Genomic DNA, 23,803 nt, shown 5'->3' with positions numbered 1-23,803 from the left:
CTGAGTGATGGATATAAGTTCCTCAAGTTTTATCACTCGTATTCCGTGACATTTACTGTTAAAAGTGTGACGTGTGAAATCTGACTATTCTTACCTTGATTTTATATTTTTGGATTGTATTATATTTTAACCCCTTCCTGTTGCCATTTTTTGATTTTTCCATATGGCATGTTCTTATTGCTGTGGGTCAGATACTTTTTCATTTAAATCAGGGAATGTCTATTGACTATGATCACTTTTTCTACAAAGTTTTGTAGCAGATAAAACAGTGAAAAAAATGGAAGTTCGGTTCTTTCCATTTTTTTCCTTGTACAGTATTCACCATATGTAATAACATTCGTATAAGGCTAGGTTCACACCTGTGCTGGGCAACTGAGAGCTGGACTGCTAAAACAGCGGTTACCCACCGACACCCACGGACCCCATAGGATCCTAATAGAGATAACATAAGGTGAGTATAAATGGTTTTTTTTTTATTTTTTAACACCTTCCTAGGGCCTTCATCTATTATACTCCTCCAGGGTATAAAGAGACCCCAGAGTATAATAATTTCACTTCTGCTTCTATCCAAACTTGTTGAACGTGAAACAAATCTGGGATCCAATCACCTGAACCGAAACTGGGAGGAATCTTAATAGTTTCATCCATCTCTACTTATACTTCCCATTCTGTACTGCTCTCTCCTCGTGCCGCCTATACAATACTTCCTGTGCAGGTCACTACATTTTGTTTTACTCTTCCTTGTGTCTTCTTTAAAAGTCATAATAAGCTTCTAAACTAAGAAAAGCCTCTACTATATGAAAGGTCAGACGTACCTCTATTATTTATTTACTTATTTTCCATTTTTTCTTTTTTGAGTTGATGAAATCGCAAAACTCTGTTTTTAGATTAGTTAATGTATTTGATTTACAAAAACCACCTAAAATTATACAATAAATTATGGTTTCATAAAAATTGTAATTTTAATTAATATTTTTTGATTTAATAATATGATAAGGTTCTCAAAAATGTTCATGATATTTTGTATGCATATGGTTATCAGCACTTGCTGTTTTTACTAATGACCAGTAGAGGGTAGCATTGTCATCCTGTTCTTCGCTGTAGTAATACTAGAGAATGTGTACATGTCAGCTCTGCGCTCTCCTCCCCCTGGCTCAGTGATTCACCCTCCCATTTTTCCTCGCACACAAAGAAGAGCTGCTGCTCCGATGAGAGCCCTGCGGATGATTCTCTCTCTGAATGGATTACATTTTCAGGAGGATATACGGATAAATACAAAAGCCCAATGCATCTTGGATTACACAGGATCTACATGACATCAAATATCAAGACAATCATTTAAGATATGGACATCAGAGGCTTTTGTCAGTGCTGGAAATGGCAAGTAGTCTGCTCCTTTCTCCTTTGTAGCTGGGGCTGGGTCTCGGGGCAGCTGCGTTATTCTATTGTTGAGGAGTCTGAGCCGGGGACATTGGTAGGAAATGTAGCTCAGGATCTGGGGATAAGACGTGCAGAGATCTCTCAGCGCAGGATACATCTGAGATCGGAAAAATACCAAATATATTTCAGTGTAAATCCGGCAAATGGAGGCTTGGTTGTGAAGGACAGGATTGATAGGGAGAGCCTGTGTGGATCTAGTCCCAGCTGTTTACTGCAGATAGAGGTTGTGGCTGAGAATCCTGTGGAGCTTTATAGTCTAGAAATAGAGATTCTGGATATTAATGATAATTCTCCAACATTCTCATCTATTGACCGTATTATAAAGATCACAGAATTAGTAGCAAGTCCTGGTGCTCAATTTTCCTTAGAGATTGCAAGGGATTTAGACGTTGGTGTGAATGGAGTCAGTCAGTATACACTGAATACAAATCCTTATTTCTCATTGTCTGTGAAGAGTCGTAAGGATGGAACGCTCATCCCTCAGCTGATACTAGAAAAGGTTTTAGATAGAGAAGAAAAGCAAGAACATAACCTGATTCTCACAGCTATAGATGGAGGAGAACCGGCCAGATCAGGGACCTGCAGAATAACAATAGTTGTATTAGATATTAATGATAATCCTCCAGTCTTCAATCAGTCAGTATATAAGATCAGTATTAGGGAGAATCTCCCATTGAGAACTGTCATATTAACACTGAACGCAACGGATCAGGATGACGGAGCAAATGGGGAGATTGAGTATTTGTTTGATGATCACACATCAGAATCTGCTAGAGAAATATTTTCTCTACATGAACAAACTGGGGACATTTTTATTATTGGACTGGTGGATTATGAAGAGCAGAGCTTCTATGAATTATATATTAATGGCTTAGACAAAGGATTTCCACAATTACAGGGAAAATGCATAGTCCAGGTAGAAATAGAAGATATAAATGATAATCCTCCAGAAATCACATTTACATCAGTGGCTAATAATATTCCAGAAAATGCCCCATCTGGAGCTGTTGTTGGGTTTATTAATGTAAAAGATGAGGATTCTGGAAAGAATGGAGAAATAAAACTGGACTTATCACCAAATGTGCCTTTTAGAATAAGATCCCATCAGAACCGTTATGCATTGGTGACAGATGGGAATCTGGATAGAGAAGAAACCCCCCAATACACTATAGAGCTGACAGCCGCTGATTTAGGGTCTCCCCCTCTATACAGTAAAACAAGCGTCACCCTCAGTGTGTCAGATATTAATGATAATGCTCCACTCTTCACACAGTCTACTTATAATGCTTTCATTAAGGAGAACACCGACCCCGGGACTCTTCTATGTACAGTATCTGCTACTGACCTAGATGAAGGGGTTAATTCTGATCTGGTTTACTCCATAGTGGAGAGTCAGATTGACGGCTCCTCCGTATCCTCCTATGTTTACATCCATTCTAGTGATGGGAATATATATGCTCAGCGCTCCTTTGACTATGAGCAGATCCAGGTTTTACACATCACCATAAAGGTAGAAGACTCAGGATCTCCGCACTTATCTTCTACTGTTCCCGTCTTTATCTTCATTCTGGATACAAATGACAATCCTCCCTCTCTGCTGTATCCAGAGCACTCTGAGGACCTCATTGTCCAAGAGAAGATCCCAAAGTCTACAAGTGTCGGATATCTGGTGACAAAACTGTCGGCAGTGGATCTGGACTCTGGTCACAATGCCTGGTTGGTCTTTACTCTCGTTGACCCCATCAATTATTCATCATTCCAAGTGTCCAAACACACAGGAGAGGTCAGAACTGTAAGAGGATTACAGGAGAGCGAGAACATGGAGCAACAACTTGTCATTTCTATCAGTGATCAGGGGAATCCTCCATTATCCACCACAGTGACTGTACTTGTCAGTATAGCAGATGAGGTTATAGTGGAAAGGCCCAAATCTGGTGACTTCCTGACCAACTCCAAACCCCCATCAGATATGACTCTGTATTTGATCATTTCCCTGGTGGCCATCAGCTTAGTGTCACTTGTCACCTTCATGATATTATTGGTGAGATGTCTGAGGAAGGACACGTATGACTACAGCAGTAGTTGTTGTTTTCTTGGTGGATCCCAATCCAAAGCGTACACAGATCAGTATCAGCCGGCTCTGTACCTCAACACAGACGGGACCCTAAAATACATGGAGGTCAGGATGGTTCCTCCAGGATCCCAGGGGCAGAGTTACCAAACTAATTTACCCCCGGCCCCAGAACTACAAGATTTCAGTATTGTGCAGCCTTTACAGTACCCTCAGCTAAAGGATGTTTATCAAGAAGCCTCAACTGAGGGGGATTCACTGAATGATCCAAATAATGTAAGTCATGGTTTTATAACAACATATCACCTAACTTATATGTCAAACTTGAAATGATATAATACTTTTAAATGCGCTTGCTATTATTACTTTTACATGTAAGTCTAGATTCACACTTGTGCTGGGCTCTCTGTTGACTCTGTACAGGAGTTTTCTCTCCACTGATTTTTGGTACAATCTGCCGAGGAGTCTCCTACAGAGACTTTGACATGGATTTGAACCCAACCTAAGCTTGTTATTGATATTGATGAGTTCCCTTCATGCGGTACATACATGATCAGATCAGGGCTCACAGATCGCAGTTGCACTCAGGTATTGCATTTGACTGGTGACTATTTGGTTCAATGATACATAGGATAGTAAGCATGGGACATGATTGTTGATGAAGGAAAACTTGTTAAAGTACCACCTTGTGGAATGTATCTCCCTTAAGATCAATATCTGTTTTTTAAAGAAACCTGTTGAAATTGTCTGGGGATAAAGAAAATCCAGATAATTTTCTCCAAAAGGAAGGGAAACGCATTGCTAACAACTGTTCTGGGGTTATTGCCCTTTATCAGTGTAAAAGAGGGCACCGGCTGGCAAGTCAAGAGGTCATAGATATGGGTGAGAAAGGATATTATTAGAGATGAGCGAGTACTGTTCGGATCAGCCGATCCGAACAGCACGCTCGCATAGAAATGAATGGACGTAGCCGGCACGCGGGAGGTTAAGCGGCCGGCCGCTGTCAAAGCAGAAGTACCAGGTGCATCCATTCATTTCTATGGAGCGTGCTGTTCGGATCGGCTGATCCGAACAGTACTCGCTCATCTCAGAGATATTATATCTCCTTAGGGCCACCTTATGTTACGTAGAGTCTTGCAGACCATATATACGAGAGCAAGTTTACTTTTTCCATCATGGAGAACTCTCTATATTGTCTCTCCAGAATTTCTAGTAGAGCCTGTATTGTATGGTCTATTAAATTCTATATATCAAAAGGTGGCCTGCAAAGGCAATCCCCGCAGGGAGACCTAAGACTTTTTCTGACCAATGACAATATTTAACAGTAATAATAAGAAACGTAAATTTTTATAGAATTTTGCTATATATTTTCGTCTAGTTTTTAGCTGATTTTATCTACAATTTTCTGCTGCTTAACATATTGATACAGTCCCATGAAAAAGTTTGGGCACCCCTATTAATCTTAATCATTTTTTGTTCTAAATATTTTGGTGTTTATAACAGCCATTTCAGTTTGATATATCTAATAACTGATGGACACAGTAATATTTCAGGATTGAAATGAGGTTTATTGTACTAACAGAAAATGTGCAATATGCATTAAACCAAAATTTGACCGGTGCAAAAGTATGGGCACCTCAACAGAAAAGTGACATTAATATTTAGTAGATCCTCCTTTTGCAAAGATAACAGCCTCTAGTCGCTTCCTGTAGCTTTTAATCAGTTCCTGGATCCTGGATGAAGGTATTTTGGACAAACAATTCAAGTTCAGTTAAGTTAGATGGTCGCCGAGCATGGACAGCCCGCTTCCAATCATCCCACAGATGTTCAATGATATTCAGGTCTGGGGACTGGGATGGCCATTCCAGAACATTGTAATTGTTCCTCTGCATGAATGCCTGAGGATTTGGAGCGGTGTTTTGGATCATTGTCTTGCTGAAATATCCATCCCCGGCGTAACTTCAACTTCGTCACTGATTCTTGAACATTATTCTCAAGAATCTGCTGATACTGAGTGGAATCCATGCGACCCTCAACTTTAACAAGATTCCCGATGCCGGCATTGGCCACACAGCCCCAAAGCATGATGGAACCTCCACCAAATTTTACAGTGGGTAGCATGTGTTTTTCTTGGAATGCTGTTTCTTTTTGGACGCCATGCATAACGCCTTTTTGTATGACCAAACAACTCAATTTTTGTTTCCAAAATGAAGCTGCCTTGTCCAAATGTGCTTTTTCATACCTCAGGCAACTCTATTTGTGGCGTACGTGCAGAAACGGCTTCTTTCTCATCACTCTCCCATACAGCTTCTATTTGTGCAAAGTGTGCTGTATAGTTGACCGATGCACAGTGACACCATCTGCAGCAAGATGATGCTGCAGCTCTTTGGAGGTGGTCTGTGGATTGTCCTTGACTGTTCTCACCATTCTTCTTCTCTGCCTTTCTGATATTTTTCTTGGCCTGCCACTTCTGGGCTTAACAAGAACTGTCCCTGTGGTCTTCCATTTCCTTACTATGTTCCTCACAGTGGAAACTGACAGGTTAAATCTCTGAGACAACTTTTTGTATCCTTCCCCTGAACAACTATGTTGAACAATCTTTGTTTTCAGATCATTTGAGAGTTGTTTTGAGTAGCCCATGATGCCACTCTTCAGAGGAGATTCAAATAGGAGATCAACTTGCAATTGGCCACCTTAAATACCTTTTCTTATGATTGGATACATCTGGCTATGAAGTTCAAAGCTCACTGAGGTTACAAAACCAATTTTGTGCTTCAGTAAGTCAGTAAAAAGTAGTTAGGGGAATTCAAATCAATAAAATGATAAGGGTGCCCATACTTTTGCACCGGTCAAATTTTGGTTTAATGCATATTGCACATTTTCTGTTAGTACAATAAACCTCATTTCAATCCTGAAATATTACTGTGTCCATCAGTTATTAGATATATCAAACTGAAATGGCTGCTGCAAACACCAAAATATTTAGAACAAAAAATGATTAAGATTAATAGGGGTGCCCAAACTTTTTCATAGGACTGTAGCTTGTATTAAGACAATCCTTCCTATTGTAGTTATCTCTGATTATGAATTTCTATGTCTTTCCATAATTACTGTATGTTATTTTTAGCTATTATCTATCAATGATACGATTGTTATGTAAGTTATGATATAATAATTGATTCTATTAATTTGATAAATAATTTGTATGTAGTGATAAAGTATGGCGGCGTCTGCTTGTTTAATAGAAATTAGACAGAATATTACATTTATTTTTGAGCTTTTCTGTTTACTGTATGGACTCTTTGTGGCATATTTTGGATGTTCAGAAAGACGTGACCTATAATCCAATGTCGTGGTTGAACATTTACACTAAGGCATCAAAAATGGATCAATAATTAGGATGTGGCAATGAAAAATTTATCAAGTTCAGTGTTTTGTCAGTTTGTCAGCAGGATATATGTATGTAATGTAGATATACAGTAGTTACCCTCATACAATGCTAAGCACCACCATATACTATATATTTATAAAAATATGTAATACTAACCTATAAGAGACATTTATTATGAAGGGTACCATTATTAAAATGGTTTACTCCTTTCTAAAACTTACATTAGACAATGACTATATTTCAGGTAGGACTCTCAATAATGAAGAGTCTGCTTATGGTCTTTAGGATGCATATTAGCTTCAACCACAGAATGACCACTATTGGTCACATGGGCTAAGTAAGACATTTGCTAATTGAATACTTTTACATTGTTTTATGTGAAAAATGTGCAATAATAGTAAAATTTAATTATATCATGAAAAACAGCACGTATTTTCTATATGGATACGTTATAATAAATAAAAGGCAACTCATGCAGTATACTATGTATCCATCAATTTAAAGACAATATTATTATTATTATTAATAATAATAATAATACAAAACATTTTCTGTTAAACAAAAAAAAGAAGAAAGTTCTGGTAATACCTGCCTACACACTATGCGGTAAAGGTTGCAATTTCAATAGGGCTCTAGTATCCGAGGACGGACAGAAACCCCTCTACCATATCAGAACAATTCAATATTATAAATGATGTTTGGAATTTCTGAAAGCCTGCAAAAGAATTGAATGTAAAGTTCAAGAAGTATATTAGTAGATTATACACATAAAAGTCATGATTAGGGAAGATTCTTCCAATATTTCTCTTCTCCTTTTCTGTTTGGGTTAAGAGTTGTATTCTGACTATTGGCCAGTAGAGGGTAGACTTGTCCTATAGTCCTGTATGTCAGTAATACTGGAGAATGTGTACATGTCAGCTCTGCGCTCTCCTCCCCCTGGCTCAGTGATTCACCCTCCCATTTTTCCTCGCACACAAAGAAGAGCTGCTGCTCCGATGAGAGCCCTGCGGATGATTCTCTCTCTGAATGGATTACATTTTCAGGAGGATATACGGATAAATACAAAAGCCCAATGCATCTTGGATTACACAGGAACTACATGACATCAAATATCAAGACAATCATTTAAGATATGGACATCACAGGCTTTTGTCAGTGCTGGAAATGGCAAGTAGTCTGCTCCTTTCTCCTTTGTAGCTGGGGCTGGGTCTCGGGGCAGCTGCGTTATTCTATTGTTGAGGAGTCTGAGCCGGGGACATTGGTAGGAAATGTAGCTCAGGATCTGGGGATAAGACGGGCAGAGATCTCTCAGCGCAGGATACATCTGAGATCGGAAAAATACCAAAAATATTTCAGTGTAAATCCGGCAAATGGAGGCTTGGTTGTGAAGGACAGGATTGATAGGGAGAGCCTGTGTGGATCTAGTCCCAGCTGTTTACTGCAGATAGAGGTTGTGGCTGAGAATCCTGTGGAGCTTTATAGTCTAGAAATAGAGATTCTGGATATTAATGATAATTCTCCCACATTCTCATCTGATGATCGTATTATAGAGATCACAGAAATATTTGCAGGTCCTGGGGCTCAATTCCCCTTAGAAATTGCAAAGGATTTAGATGTGGGTGGGAATGGTGTCAGTCAGTATACACTGAATGCAAATCCTTATTTCTCATTGTCTGTGAAGAGTCGTAAGGATGGAACGCTCATCCCTCAGCTGATACTAGAAAAGGTTTTAGATAGAGAAGACAAACAAGAACATAACCTGATTCTCACAGCTATAGATGGAGGAGAACCGGCCAGATCAGGGACCTGCAGAATAACAATAGTTGTATTAGATATTAATGATAATCCTCCAGTCTTCAATCAGTCAGTATATAAGATCAGTATTAGGGAGAATCTGCCATTGAGAACTGTCATATTAACACTGAACGCAACGGATCAGGATGACGGAGCAAATGGTGAGATTCAGTTTTCCTTTGATGATCACACATCAGAATCTGCTATTGAAAGATTTTCTCTAAATGAAAAAAATGGAGAGATCTCTATTATTGGACTTGTTGATTTTGAAAGTCAGATTTTTTATGAATTATCTATAAAAGCCACAGACAAAGGATTTCCTAAATTAAAAGGAAACTGCATAGTTCAGGTGGAAATAGAAGATGTTAATGATAATCCTCCAGAAATTACATTTACATCAGTGGCTAATAATATTCCAGAAAATGCCCCATCTGGAGCTGTTGTTGGATTTATTAATGTAAAAGATGAGGATTCTGGAAAGAATGGAGAAATAAAACTGGACTTATCACCAAATGTGCCTTTTAGAATAAGATCCCATCAGAACCGTTATGCATTGGTGACAGATGGGAATCTGGATAGAGAAGAAACCCCCCAATACACTATAGAGCTGACAGCCGCTGATTTAGGGTCTCCCCCTCTATACAGTAAAACAAGCGTCACCCTCAGTGTGTCAGATATTAATGATAATGCTCCGCTCTTCACACAGTCTACTTATAATGCTTTCATTAAGGAGAACACTGACCCCGGGACTCTTCTATGTACAGTATCTGCTACTGATCTAGATGAAGGGGTTAATTCTGATCTGGTTTACTCCATAGTGGAGAGTCAGATTGACGGCTCCTCTGTATCCTCCTATGTTTACATCCATTCTAGTGATGGGAATATATATGCTCAGCGCTCCTTTGACTATGAGCAGATCCAGGTTTTACACATCACCATAAAGGTAGAAGACTCAGGATCTCCGCACTTATCTTCTACTGTTCCCGTCTTTATCTTCATTCTGGATACAAATGACAATCCCCCCTCCCTTCTGTATCCAGAACATTCTGAGGACCTCATTGTCCAAGAGAGGATCCCAAAGTCTACAAGTGCCGGATATCTGGTGACAAAACTGTCGGCAGTGGATCTGGACTCGGGTCACAATGCCTGGTTGGTCTTTACTCTCATTGACCCCATCAGTTATTCATCATTCCAAGTGTCCAAACACACAGGAGAGGTCAGAACTGTAAGAGGATTACAGGAGAGCGAGAACATGGAGCAACAACTTGTCATTTCTATCAGTGATCAGGGGAATCCTCCATTATCCACCACAGTGACTGTACTTGTCAGTATAGCAGATGAGGTTATAGTGGAAAGGCCCAAATCTGGTGACTTTCTGACCAACTCCAAACCCCCATCAGATATGACTCTGTATTTGATCATTTCCCTGGTGGCCATCAGCTTAGTGTCACTTGTCACCTTCATGATATTATTGGTGAGATGTCTGAGGAAGGACACTTATGACTACAGCAGTAGTTGTTGTTTTCTTGGTGGATCCCAATCCAAAGCGTACACAGATCAGTATCAGCCGGCTCTGTACCTGAACACAGACGGGACCCTAAAATACATGGAGGTCAGGATGGTTCCTCCAGGATCCCAGGGGCAGAGTTACCAAACTAATTTACCCCCAGCCCCAGAACCGCAAGATTTCAGTATTGTGCAGCCTTTGGAATTTCCCAAATTGCAGGATTTAGTACAAGATGTCTCTGCAGAGGGGAACTGCTCAAATGACCCCAGCAATGTAAGTGAAAGTTATTTCCATTGAAGTTTTGTGGAGAATTAATGAAATACTATAGAATCATGGATATATATATATATTTACTCTGATATATTTGTTTTCCTTTTTACTATGATTTCATAATTTATTAGTATCAGGCAACCTGGTGATGCAATATTTTATATATTACCAAACAGGTTATTTTTAGATAAAATAATCTTCATTATTTATTTTGCTAACTTATATAGCACCATCATATTCCGCAGCGCTTCACAGACATTGTCAGTCACTGCTCTATATAGGGCTCACAGTCTATATACCCCATCAGTATGTCTTTGGAGTGTTGGAGGAAACCGGAGTACCTGGAGGATTGTTGTGCAAACTTGGGGAGAATATACAAACTCTTTGCAGGTGTTGGTCAGATTCAGACCTAAGACCTCAGGGCTGCAGCATTACTATCGGCTGTTCTGTACTCATAGACATAGTGATGTATGTTTATTGATAGAGGGTTCATGTATGTGCTCTGGTTGTTTTTCTGTAACTGGAATATGTTACCCTGTGGCCTCTGTGTAAATTGATATATTAGTGAACTGATTTAAAGGGGTTGTTCCACAAGGTAATCTCGGTGGGAACTTTTCCCTGTTCCATAGCAATCTGAGCGCAGTCAAGTAGAACGTGGCTGAGACTAGTGATGGTTTCCGCTCCCATTCACTACATGGGAGTACCGAAGATAGCCAATCTACAGCACTCGGTTATCTCTGACGCTCCCATTAAAGTAAATGGCCCTCACCAGTGTTGTGCTCAGATTGAATGTGGAACAGGACAAAGGCCCTGATGAGTTTACTTTGTAGGACAATCCCTTTAAATTCACATAAGGAGATCTGTAGAATGTATTGAATTATAGGATTGTGGTAAAGCTAGAAAGCAATAAAGCAGAAACCCTGGATGACTCCATGTAGATATAAAGGGAAGAGACAGCAGGACACAGAATGTCACTAACATGGATGAAGATGTGAGGAGTCTGCTGACTACTAGTGCAGGTAACATGGCCGACTACTACTGGACACCACAGCCTGTGCAGCTCATGTTAGCTGTGGTTGTGGCTCAGGCTCAGCCTAGATTCTTATTAGAGATGCTGCCACATAGGAACATGGAGGACGGGCTCTTATTCTCCACACACAGCACAGTCTGTAATGTGGGTTCTTTATCCCAGAATGCCTCACTTCTTCAGTCAGGGGATGGAAGCCGCAGAGGGACAAAATACTGACAGGCAAAGTCAGACATTAGAGGAACTATCTGTGGAGATCTAGAGAATAAACCCTGATAATGATTCACCACAGAACACACTGATGCTGGGATCACAATAGTGCGGCATCTCCATAGCTGGGGTGTCATTTCAATAAAGCTTTCATTTTCCAGGACCAGAATACAAAATGAAAGCTGCGCTGTGATTGGTCACTGTGGGTTACTATGAGCAACTAAGACGGTTTAACATTTTGACCATATTAATAAATCTGTCTTATTGTCTTGTGGTAAATCCAGTTATAGTTGGAAAATGGAGCAAATACCCCAAGTATCCATTAAGATTGCAGGTTAGAGAATATAATCGGTGACTTCATCAGGTTTATAATGACATTTTGTCTGTAGTTTCCTCTGTACATGAGGCCGCTGCCATCTGGTGTATAACATGTCTCCTGAGTGATGGATATAAGTTCCTCAAGATTTATCATTCGTATTCCATGACATTTGCTATAATAAGTTTGACATATGAAATTTGACAAATCTTACCTTGATTTTACATTTTTGAATTTTATTATATTTTAACCCTTTCCTGTTGCAATTTTTTGAATTTCCATATTTACTCCATAAGGCATGTTCATATTCCTATGGGGTCAGATACTTTTTATTTATATCAGGGAATGTCTATTGTCTATGATCACTTTTTCTATAAAGTTTTATGGCAGACAAAACAGTGAAAAAATAGCAGTTTGATGTTTTTTTCTCTACAGTATTCATGCGGAAAAAAGAAGTGACATGTCCTTTCTTCAGGTGGATTCCGTGGTCGATTCAACCACGAATGTCCACCGCGCAACACCTCTCTCCCGACTAGACCCATTCATTTGGGCCTAATCTGGAGCAGAATGATGTGAATGGATACCGATGCACTGCACCGGCATCTAGGCACGGCTAGCCGTTGTTTGGTCTGTAATCTGAGGTGGCCTCTTTGTCAAATTCTGGACCAAAAAACCCTGTGTGAACTCAGCCTAATTTCACATCCGGTTCTATCCAAACTTGTTCAACTCAAAGCAAATCTGGGACTGATTCACCTGAACCCAAACTGGGAGGAATCTTAATAGGTTCATCCATCTCTACTTATACTTCACGTTCTGTACTGCTCGATCCTCGTGCCGCCTATACAATACTTCCCGTGCAGGTGACTACATATTGTTTTACTCTTCCTTGTAAACTAAGAAAAACCTCTACTATATGAAAGGTCAGACGTACCTGTATTATTTATTTACTTATTTTTCACACTTCTTAAATTTTTCTTTTTTGACTTGACAAAATAGTAAACCTGTATTTTGTAAATTCGTCAATTTATTTCATTTACAGAAACCTCCAAAAATTATAAAATAAATTATGGTTTCATAAAAACGGTAATATTAATTATATTACTTAATATTTTATAATTTAATGGTATGATAAGTATGATAAATGTTTCATGATATTTTGTAAGCATACGGCTATCAGCAATTGCTGTTTTTACTAATGCCCAGTAGAGGGTAGCATTGTCATCCTGTTCTTCGCTGTAGTAATACTGGAGAATGTGTACATGTCAGCTCTGCGCTCTCCTCCCCCTGGCTCAGTGATTCACCCTCCCATTTTTCCTCGCACACAAAGAAGAGCTGCTGCTCCGATGAGAGCCCTGCGGATGATTCTCTCTCTGAATGGATTACATTTTCAGAAGGATATACAGATAAATACAACAGCCCAATGCATCTTGGATTACACAGGATCTACATGACATCAAATATCAAGACAATCATTTAAGATATGGACATCAGAGGCTTTTGTCAGTGCTGGAAATGGCAAGTAGTCTGCTCCTTTCTCCTTTGTAGCTGGGGCTGGGTCTCGGGGCAGCTGCGTTATTCTATTGTTGAGGAGTCTGATCCGGGGACATTGGTAGGAAATGTAGCTCAGGATCTGGGGATAAGACGTGCAGAGATCTCTCAGCGCAGGATACATCTGAGATCGGAAAAATACCAGAAATATTTCAGTGTAAATCCAGCAAATGGAGGCTTGGTTGTGAAGGACAGGATTGATAGGGAGAGCCTGTGTGGATCTAGTCCCAGCTGTTTACTGCAGATAGAGGTTGTGGCTGAGAATCCTGTGGAGCTTTATAGTCTAGAAATAGAGATTCTGGATATTAATGATAATTCTCCCACATTCTCATCAAATGGTCGTCTGATAGAGATCACTGAGGTGTTTACTAGTCCTGGTGCTCGATTTGCTTTAGAGATTGCAGAGGACTTAGACGTTGGTGTGAATGGTGTCAGTCAGTATACACTGAATACAAATCCTTATTTCTCTTTGTCTGTGAAGAGTCGTAAGGATGGAACGCTCATCCCTCAGCTGATACTAGAAAAGGTTTTAGATAGAGAAGAAAAGCGAGAACATAACCTGATTCTCACAGCTATAGATGGAGGAGAACCGGCCAGATCAGGGACCTGCAGAATAACAATAGTTGTATTAGATATTAATGATAATCCTCCAGTCTTCAATCAGTCAGTATATAAGATCAGTATTAGGGAGAATCTCCCATTGAGAACTGTCATATTAACACTGAACGCAACGGATCAGGATGACGGAGCAAATGGGGAGATTCAGTTTTCCTTTGATGATCACACATCTAAACCTGCGAAAAGATTATTTGGTTTAAATGAGCAAAATGGAGAAATTTATATTAATGGACTGGTGGATTATGAAGAGTCAAATTTTTATGAATTATCAATAACAGCCTCAGACAAAGGATCTCCTAGATTAGAAGGAAACTGCATAGTTCATGTGGAAATAGAAGACATAAATGATAATCCTCCAGAAATTGGATTTTCTATAGTGACTAATAATATTCCAGAAAATGCCCCATCTGGAGCTGTAGTTGGATTTATTGATGTAAAAGATAAGGATTCTGGGAAAAATGGAGAAATAAAACTGGACTTATCACCAAATGTGCCTTTTAGAATAAGATCCCATCAGAACCGTTATGCATTGGTGACAGATGGGAATCTGGATAGAGAAGAAACCCCCCAATACACTATAGAGCTGACAGCCGGTGATTTAGGGTCTCCTCCTCTATACAGTAAAACAAGCGTCACCCTCAGTGTGTCAGATATTAATGATAATGCTCCGCTCTTCACACAGTCTACTTATAATGCTTTCATTAAGGAGAACACCGACCCCGGGACTCTTCTATGTACAGTATCTGCTACTGACCTAGATGAAGGGGTTAATTCTGATCTAGTTTACTCCATAGTGGAGAGTCAGATTGACGGCTCCTCTGTATCTTCCTATGTTTACATCCATTCTAGTGATGGGAATATATATGCTCAGCGCTCCTTTGACTATGAGCAGATCCAGGTTTTACACATCACCATAAAGGTAGAAGACTCAGGATCTCCGCAGTTATCTTCTACTGTTCCCGTCTTTATCTTCATTCTGGATACAAATGACAATCCCCCCTCTCTGCTGTATCCAGAGCACTCTGAGGACCTCATTGTCCAAGAGAAGATCCCAAAGTCTACAAGTGCCGGGTATCTGGTGACAAAACTGTCGGCAGTGGATCTGGACTCTGGTCACAATGCCTGGTTGGTCTTTACTCTCGTTGACCCCATCAGTTATTCATCATTCCAAGTGTCCAAACACACAGGAGAGGTAAGAACTGTAAGAGGATTACAGGAGAGCGAGAACATGGAGCAACAACTTGTCATTTCTATCAGTGATCAGGGGAATCCTCCATTATCCACCACAGTGACTGTACTTGTCAGTATAGCCGATGAGGTTATAGTGGAAAGACCCAAATCTGGTGACTTCCTGACCAACTCCAAACCCCCATCAGATATGACTCTGTATTTGATCATTTCCCTGGTGGCCATCAGCTTAGTGTCACTTGTCACCTTCATGATATTATTGGTGAGATGTCTGAGGAAGGACACTTATGACTACAGCAGTAGTAGTTGTTGTTTTCTTGGTGGATCCCAATCCAAAGCGTACACAGATCAGTATCAGCCGGCCCTGTACCTGAACACAGACGGGACCCTAAAATACATGGAGGTCAGGATGGTTCCTCCAGGATCCCAGGGGCAGAGTTACCAAACTAATTTACCCCCAGCCCCAGAACTACAAGATTTCAGTATTGTGCAGCCTTTACAGTACCCTCAGCTAAAGGACGTTTATCAAGAAGCCTCAACTGAGGGGGATTCACTGAATGATCTAAATAATGTAAGTCATAACATAAAATATGTCCATATATGAAAATGAAATTAAAGTGGTGACATATAATAATTTTCTATATATTCTGATTTTATTACAAGTTTGAGATATTGTTATATTAACTAGTTATTGGTTCAGGAGATTACCCTATGGCTTGTATAGACCTTGTATGATTGGTGGTTGATTTTGCAGGGTTTTGAGGTTATTGTTCTGCCTCATTGCCATATGGTACTTCAACAGCTGAACATTCTATAGTTGTTGACGATTTTTGTCATACTTCTAGAGATTGCTTTTACATTAGTCTAGGAGTTTTTAATGTTGCCTGAATTGTCAATTAGACACTATATAGCAATAGTAAGTAAAATGTATTTTCAATAATAATGTATTTTTCTATTGCAGTAATATAAAGCCTATAAAATTACAGACTGTATGCGTCTTGAAAATATTTGTTATCGTGGGCGTAATATTAATTTTCATCTGATTGTTGTCCAGTTGATATAATTTATATACAAAGTCTTCTCCTTCAGTATAGATGCTTTATGCTGTACAGTTGCTATTCCTGCTTTCTAATTTTATAGCAAGATCGGGAACTTCTCTCCTGGACAGAGGGAGCAAGTTTCTTCTATATGATAACATAAGCCAGGAAAATACTGTAATGAACAAAATATAAGTGTATTATAGAAAATATATATAAATATATCTCTTCAGCAGCACTGCTGTGGGAAGAGAGTCTCCTTCTCCCTCACACAGTCTCCACGGGTCTACACTCTATATCAGAAACTCTATTTATTCATAAGCAGTAAAAAAAACAATTTGGCTAGCAAATTAACTGTCTCTGTTTTACAGGGTTTTATAGGAAACTTGAGAAAACCTAAGAAAGAGTTAAAAAAAAAAAACAATACTGATCTACACCTGTTAATCTGTATCAGTGTTGGGTCACATGTTACATTTCATGCCTGCAATTCTTGGGTTAAAAGTGAAGTGGTTCAGGTGACCACTGCAGCCAATCACTGGTCACATGTTGGATATCAGTGATATTGTTTCTATTGTGAAGTTTTCTCACCAAGTTTTTTCAGGAGTATTGCATTCTTCAACCAACCTGGATTTTGGTTAATTGTGGACATTGTTACAAAGCCCAATTCAGCAATTCAGGCATGTATAGAAAATAAATTTAAAAACATGTATAATTAGAAAATTTAAAAACAATAGGAAAAAAACAATATATTCAATATACAAAATATACTTTTCAACATTTTATTGAGTTAGTAGGAAGAATGATAAGCTAGCATTGATACTGTCTGTTTGTTCTTTATGCACGGACAAACGAATGCACTAATCCTCACCAAATTTGGCACACAGTTACATAAGGTTTCCAGGAAGGTTTTAGACCAGGTCTCAGCTCACTAGCACGTACCGTTTCCTGAGACACAGTGGTCCCAAAAATTCACCTGCATTAGCCAATATAAAACAGCAAATCTTTCACTCATATTCCAACTGCATACACATGGTCACATGTCCCTTATCAGCCAATAGATGCTTGTAGGCGCTTAGTCTCCACATGCACACAGCTTTACTCCAGGTTTCCACAACAATCACGTCATTTTTCTTCACTGTTGTAGGTCAGCTTTAAAGGTGCAGGGCACTGTGGATGACACTGTTACACAAGGTCACATTCACACTGCTTTACTCCAGGTTTCCATAACAACTGATCGCAGGTTTTACACTGTTATACAAATTAAGAGTCACATAATGCTTATGGGACCAATGGAAAATTGCAGGTTCTTCAGTCTTGACATACACACAACTTTACACCAGGTTTCCATAGCAATCAACCTATGTATGACCTATATAAGTCAGTAGCAGTTCGCAGGTCTTTAAATATTCAGTCATATTATGTGTATCAGCCAATATAAGTCACCTTTCTTAGAAATCAAAACGTATTTAAACTATACACAAAGGATATACAAAATAGACCCGGGCCAATTCTTATGTGGCCACTACACAAGCAAAATATATCCATGCAAAGTCTAGTCCTTCTACTAGTACATACATATCTAAGAAAGGCCTTCCATATTTTTTCCATATTTAGAGAGTTTCCTGTGTCTTGCTGGGGTTGCTTATATGGTCCTTTGCACCAATTTTGAACAATTTTTATCCCTTTGGTGCTACTCTCTTTTGGAAATATCTTGGCATATAAATGTTTTTTTGATATTTTTTGTAGTTTTAGGTTAGAATTATTCATTTATAAAAATAAATAGTTATTCAGTTTGGTACAACAAATAAAAAGTAAATTGTGAGAAGAATCTCCTACCATATCTGTTCACCTTTTTAATTATTTACTGTATTCTCACTATTGGCCAGTAGAGGGTAGACTTGTCCTATAGTCCTGTATGTCAGTAATACTAGAGAATGTGTACATGTCAGCTCTGCGCTCTCCTCCCCCTGGCTCAGTGATTCACCCTCCCACTTTTCCTCGCACACAAAGAAGAGCTGCTGCTCCGATGAGAGCCCTGCGGATGATTTTCTCCTTGAATGGATTACATTTTCAGGAGGATATACGGATAAATACAAAAGCCCAATGCATCTTGGATTACAAAGGATCTACATAACATCAAATATCAAGACAATCATTTAAGATATGGACATCAGAGGCTTTTCTCAGTGCTGGAAATGGCAAGTAGTCTGCTCCTTTCTCCTTTGTAGCTGGGGCTGGGTCTCGGGGCAGCTGCGTTATTCTATTGTTGAGGAGTCTGAGCCGGGGACATTGGTAGGAAATGTAGCTCAGGATCTGGGGATCAGACGGGCAGAGATCTCTCAGCGCAGGATACATCTGAGATCGGAAAAATACCAAAAATATTTCAGTGTAAATCCGGCAAATGGAGGCTTGGTTGTGAAGGACAGGATTGATAGGGAGAGCCTGTGTGGATCTAGTCCCAGCTGTTTACTGCAGATAGAGGTTGTGGCTGAGAATCCTGTGGAGCTTTATAGTCTAGAAATAGAGATTCTGGATATTAATGATAATTCTCCCACATTTTCAGCAAATGATCGTATTATAGAGATCACAGAATTAGTAACAAGTCCTGGTACTTGGTTTGCGTTAGAGATTGCAAAGGACTTAGATGTGGGTGTGAATGGAGTCAGTCAGTATACACTGAATACAAATCCTTATTTCTCATTGTCTGTGAAGAATCATAAGGATGGAACGCTCATCCCTCAGCTGATACTAGAAAAGGTTTTAGATAGAGAAGACAAACAAGAACATAACCTGATTCTCACAGCTATAGATGGAGGAGAACCGGCCAGATCAGGGACCTGCAGAATAACAATAGTTGTATTAGATATTAATGATAATCCTCCAGTCTTCAATCAGTCAGTATATAAGATCAGTATTAGGGAGAATCTCCCATTGAGAACTGTCATATTAACACTGAACGCAACGGATCAGGATGACGGAGCAAATGGGGAGATTCAGTTTTCCTTTGATGATCACACATATGAATCTGCAAAAAGATTATTTGCTTTAAATGAGAAAAATGGAGAAATTTATATTAATGGACTGGTGGATTATGAAGAGTCAAATTTTTTTGAATTATCTATTAAGGCAGAAGACAAAGGATTTCCTAAGTTAAAGGGGAACTGCATAGTTCACGTTGAAGTAGAAGATGTTAATGATAATCCTCCAGAAATCACATTTTCCTCAGTGACTAATAATATTCCAGAAAATGCCCCATCTGGACATATTGTAGGATTTATTAATGTAAAAGATGAGGATTCTGGAAAGAATGGAGAAATAAAACTGGACTTATCACCAAATGTGCCTTTTAGAATAAGATCCCATCAGAACCGTTATGCATTGGTGACAGATGGGAATCTGGATAGAGAAGAAACCCCCCAATACACTATAGAGCTGACAGCCGCTGATTTAGGGTCTCCCCCTCTATACAGTAAAACAAGCGTCACCCTCAGTGTGTCAGATATTAATGATAATGCTCCGCTCTTCACACAGTCTACTTATAATGCTTTCATTAAGGAGAACACCGACCCCGGGACTCTTCTATGTACAGTATCTGCTACTGATCTAGATGAAGGGGTTAATTCTGATCTGGTTTACTCCATAGTGGAGAGTCAGATTGACGGCTCCTCCGTATCCTCCTATGTTTACATCCATTCTAGTGATGGGAATATATATGCTCAGCGCTCCTTTGACTATGAGCAGATCCAGGTTTTACACATCACCATAAAGGTAGAAGACTCAGGATCTCCGCACTTATCTTCTACTGTTCCAGTCTTTATCTTCATTCTGGATACAAATGACAATCCCCCCTCTCTGCTGTATCCAGAGCACTCTGAGGACCTCATTGTCCAAGAGAAGATCCCAAAGTCTACAAGTGCCGGATATCTGGTGACAAAACTGTCGGCAGTGGATCTGGACTCTGGTCACAATGCCTGGTTGGTCTTTACTCTCATTGACCCCATCAATTATTCATCATTCCAAGTGTCCAAACACACAGGAGAGGTCAGAACTGTAAGAGGATTACAGGAGAGCGAGAACATGGAGCAACAACTTGTCATTTCTATCAGTGATCAGGGGAATCCTCCATTATCCACCACAGTGACTGTACTTGTCAGTATAGCAGATGAGGTTATAGTGGAAAGACCCAAATCTGGTGACTTCCTGACCAACTCCAAACCCCCATCAGATATGACTCTGTATTTGATCATTTCCCTGGTGGCCATCAGCTTAGTGTCACTTGTCACCTTCATGATATTATTGGTGAGATGTCTGAGGAAGGACACTTATGACTACAGCAGTAGTTGTTGTTTTCTTGGTGGATCCCAATCCAAAGCGTACACAGATCAGTATCAGCCGGCTCTGTACCTGAACACAGACGGGACCCTAAAATACATGGAGGTCAGGATGGTTCCTCCAGGATCCCAGGGGCAGAGTTACCAAACTAATTTACCCCCAGCCCCAGAACTACAAGATTTCAGTATTGTGCAGCCTTTACAGTATCCTCAGCTAAAGGATGTTTATCAAGAAGCCTCATCTGAGGGGGATTCACTGAATGATCCAAATAATGTAAGTCATTATATAATATTTTGATAAAATGTTGAGTGCCACAACTTAGGTGGAAGTGAAATGAATGATATAATAATTTAAATGTCTTGGTTTTATAAGGTACATTACTTACTTCTACATTAAAGAGGTTTTCCAGACATAATATTGATGGTTTCTCGTCTGTCTGTGGGGGTCAACTCTCTGTACTTCCACAGTCTGAATGGGTGGCAGTGCCATTGTTTGCTATAGCAGTGACTACCTGCTTCATGAAAAATGGATTACATATATTGCATCGATTTTTTTCAAGGTTTTTTTAGGTATATTTTATGTCTGGTTGTACTTGTGTGACTAACGTTGACTGAACCATCTGATTGTAGCAGGACTAGCTAACATTGTAATATGTATTAGAAGTGTGGCTGACATTCATATTGAAAATGTCAGGATACGAAATGATAGGACACATTGGGTATACGTGCGCAACCAGAATCATGGAGCACTTTGGTCTTACATGTAGGCATCAGGTTGCATTATAAAGAGGTCATACAGCAACTGTTCCTTATAGATGTACAGTTTACGGTACTTATGATACATGCGCAGTTTTAAGCAGTAGCACCTTAGGTTATTCAATGACATAATACAGAAAGGAAAAAAAAAAACCTTCAAGATGAAATTCTAAAATTGTGTCTGGTTTCTAATATGGGGCTCTTACGCCAAGGAAATATGTTGTGTAAACGTTGTCTCAACTATGCTCTGTACGCTTTATTGGTGGCATACGCTGTGAGTTTTACTCTGCCATAACATGCTGCCACAAAAACAGAATATGTTGACCTATATGGATATGTATCCAGCCCATGGGAGGTGAAAAGGAAACTCTTTTGGCCTCTGTGTGATGAATAAAGCCTAAGGCTCTGTGTATACGGCAGAATGAGTGGCTGATTTTGCAGCAGATTCTGCACCCAAAATTGGCGGCAAATTCTGACCTCATTGTTTTTAATGGGAGGCAGAGACTGTAACAGGACCCTGAAAAAATTAATGTCCTGCTGCATCTTGCTGTGGATTCGGCATCATGAGACTTCTGGCTGATTTAGCTCCACATCTGCACTGCCCCGCATTGTGTCGGGGACAGAAAATGAAGAGGAATCTGAGCCGGATGTCCACCGCAAATTCTTCTTCCTCATTGTCTTACATCTGAATGGGGTCTTATAAATAAGTTTGATGCATAGGTCAGGACGTTTATTCAGAATATACTCCAGATAAAAGGTATACCTGATGTAAACACTGAGGAACACTTGACAAATAAGGGGGTGTTCACACTACCATTGGTGACTGTCATCAGTGTCCATAGCTATTGTCCGTTACAAGATTTTAGCAACGGACACTACCTGAATCGTCAGTAGTCCATTAAAATTTCCATTTATTTTTATTGGATTTTATCTTGTGTTCATTAGTGTCCTCTTCTGTCCGTTTACACCCAAGTCCGTTTTTTCCAGCGGACAAAAAAATCCTACATGCAGGACATTTCTGTCTGTTAGAAAAAAAACGGATGGCAAGTGTCCGTTATTTTATTTTTTTTAGATTTGATTCCATTTAATGACTAGTAACAGGACGACTGTACAATACGTTGTGTCTCCTGCAATATTTATAAGTGAAGTATCAATGGTAGGTCTCCACTTCTACATCGAGGATCGGTAGTGAAGGCTTTGGAGAAAATAGCTGCCCCCTCGAAGAAACCGTGTGCGACAAAATGACGATGGAGTGAAAATGGGGGAAGGGAAAGGGGTTCATTCTGTATGGGAATCCCATCAGCTATCCAGCTACTACTCCCAGCATGTCCTGACAATCTGCCTCAAATGTCATGTGAGCGCGCCCCCTATCACTGTAGAGTGCCGTTATTTTTTTAACATTGAAGTCTATGGGCAACGGACCTATAATGGACAGTATTTGATAGCCATCAGTTACTGACCATTTGTGTCCGTTATGATAGGTGTCCATTTTTATTTTTTTAAATGGACACCTTCAGTCCAATGGTAGTGTGAACCCTTCCTAACAGTATGGAACAATGCTATAGCGATGCAAAAAGTAACCATAGGAACACATAATAAACCTTGTCATTATTCAACCTCATGGTACTAAAAGAGCATCTCAAGTATTTGTATTTGCATTACTGAAAGATTATTTACAAGGTTTAGATATGTTGTTGATTTTTGTTGCTATATCATATTGTGTTTCTTATGATTTCCATCATTTTATCTCCCTGTAGAATTGCCTTAGAATAGCAGCTACAACTTGTAAATGTCTTGGTACCTATCATATTGGAATTTGCTTTAAACAAAAAAAAAAAAAGTAACAAAATCATTGAATTTTCCTTTTATAATGAGTGTCTGGATATGATAGTTCTAGTTACAGTGTGAGATGTATGAGCTATTGTTAAGTATTCAGCTGTTTCTTTACTATAACATTCCAAAATGAAAATTGCTAATATTAGTTATTATGTTCTTAGTAACAATGAGATTTATGAGTTTTCCTAGGATTAGGGTTATTGCCTGTATGTATTATCACATACCTACAATATAATATTCATTCTAATATAGAAAATGTGTTATACCTAACTTTCTGCGGACAATTTGGGTTGTAGAGATGGAAAGATGCTGCAGCTCTTTATGGATCCATATACTTAATAAAGGCAATTCTGTCATTTACCATCAATAACTAAAAATATTTCTCATCGATCAGTGGAAAATATGGAATACTAAAGAAAACTAAATATATCTATTTGCTTGCATTATCAATATATACAATAGA

At 39.3% G+C, this 23,803-nt stretch overlaps 3 protein-coding genes across 14 annotated transcripts in view; all 3 read left to right on the top strand.

Moving 5' to 3' along the window:
• LOC142204081 (protocadherin gamma-C5-like) overlaps window positions 1-23,803 on the top strand; it is a 290,042-nt gene that overhangs the window by 157,139 nt on the left and 109,100 nt on the right. For 2 of the 12 annotated variants that reach the window (XM_075275317.1, XM_075275312.1), the window contains exon 1: window positions 18,314-21,022. The exons of 9 other annotated variants lie outside the window; for them this stretch is intronic. In XM_075275317.1, coding sequence (XP_075131418.1) covers window positions 18,581-21,022 — 2,442 coding nt within the window. In that variant the 5' untranslated portion in view covers window positions 18,314-18,580. Of the gene's footprint in view, window positions 1-1,246; window positions 3,788-18,313; window positions 21,023-23,803 lie in introns of those variants that run through there. One more of the 12 variants, XM_075275322.1, reaches the window with a different exon arrangement.
• LOC142205124 (protocadherin gamma-C5-like) lies at window positions 8,035-10,513 on the top strand. Its single transcript, XM_075276484.1, has one exon. The coding sequence runs from the start codon at window positions 8,035-8,037 to the stop codon at window positions 10,498-10,500; it is 2,466 nt and encodes an 821-aa protein (XP_075132585.1). The 3' UTR covers window positions 10,501-10,513.
• Window positions 13,435-15,997, top strand: LOC142204068 (protocadherin gamma-C5-like). The gene has a single exon (XM_075275273.1). The coding sequence runs from the start codon at window positions 13,507-13,509 to the stop codon at window positions 15,982-15,984; it is 2,478 nt and encodes an 825-aa protein (XP_075131374.1). The 5' UTR covers window positions 13,435-13,506; the 3' UTR covers window positions 15,985-15,997.

This window comes from Leptodactylus fuscus, chromosome 5 (assembly GCF_031893055.1).
Source record: "Leptodactylus fuscus isolate aLepFus1 chromosome 5, aLepFus1.hap2, whole genome shotgun sequence".
Taxonomy (NCBI): domain Eukaryota; kingdom Metazoa; phylum Chordata; class Amphibia; order Anura; family Leptodactylidae; genus Leptodactylus; species Leptodactylus fuscus.
This window is presented reverse-complemented; position numbering and strand designations above follow the sequence as displayed.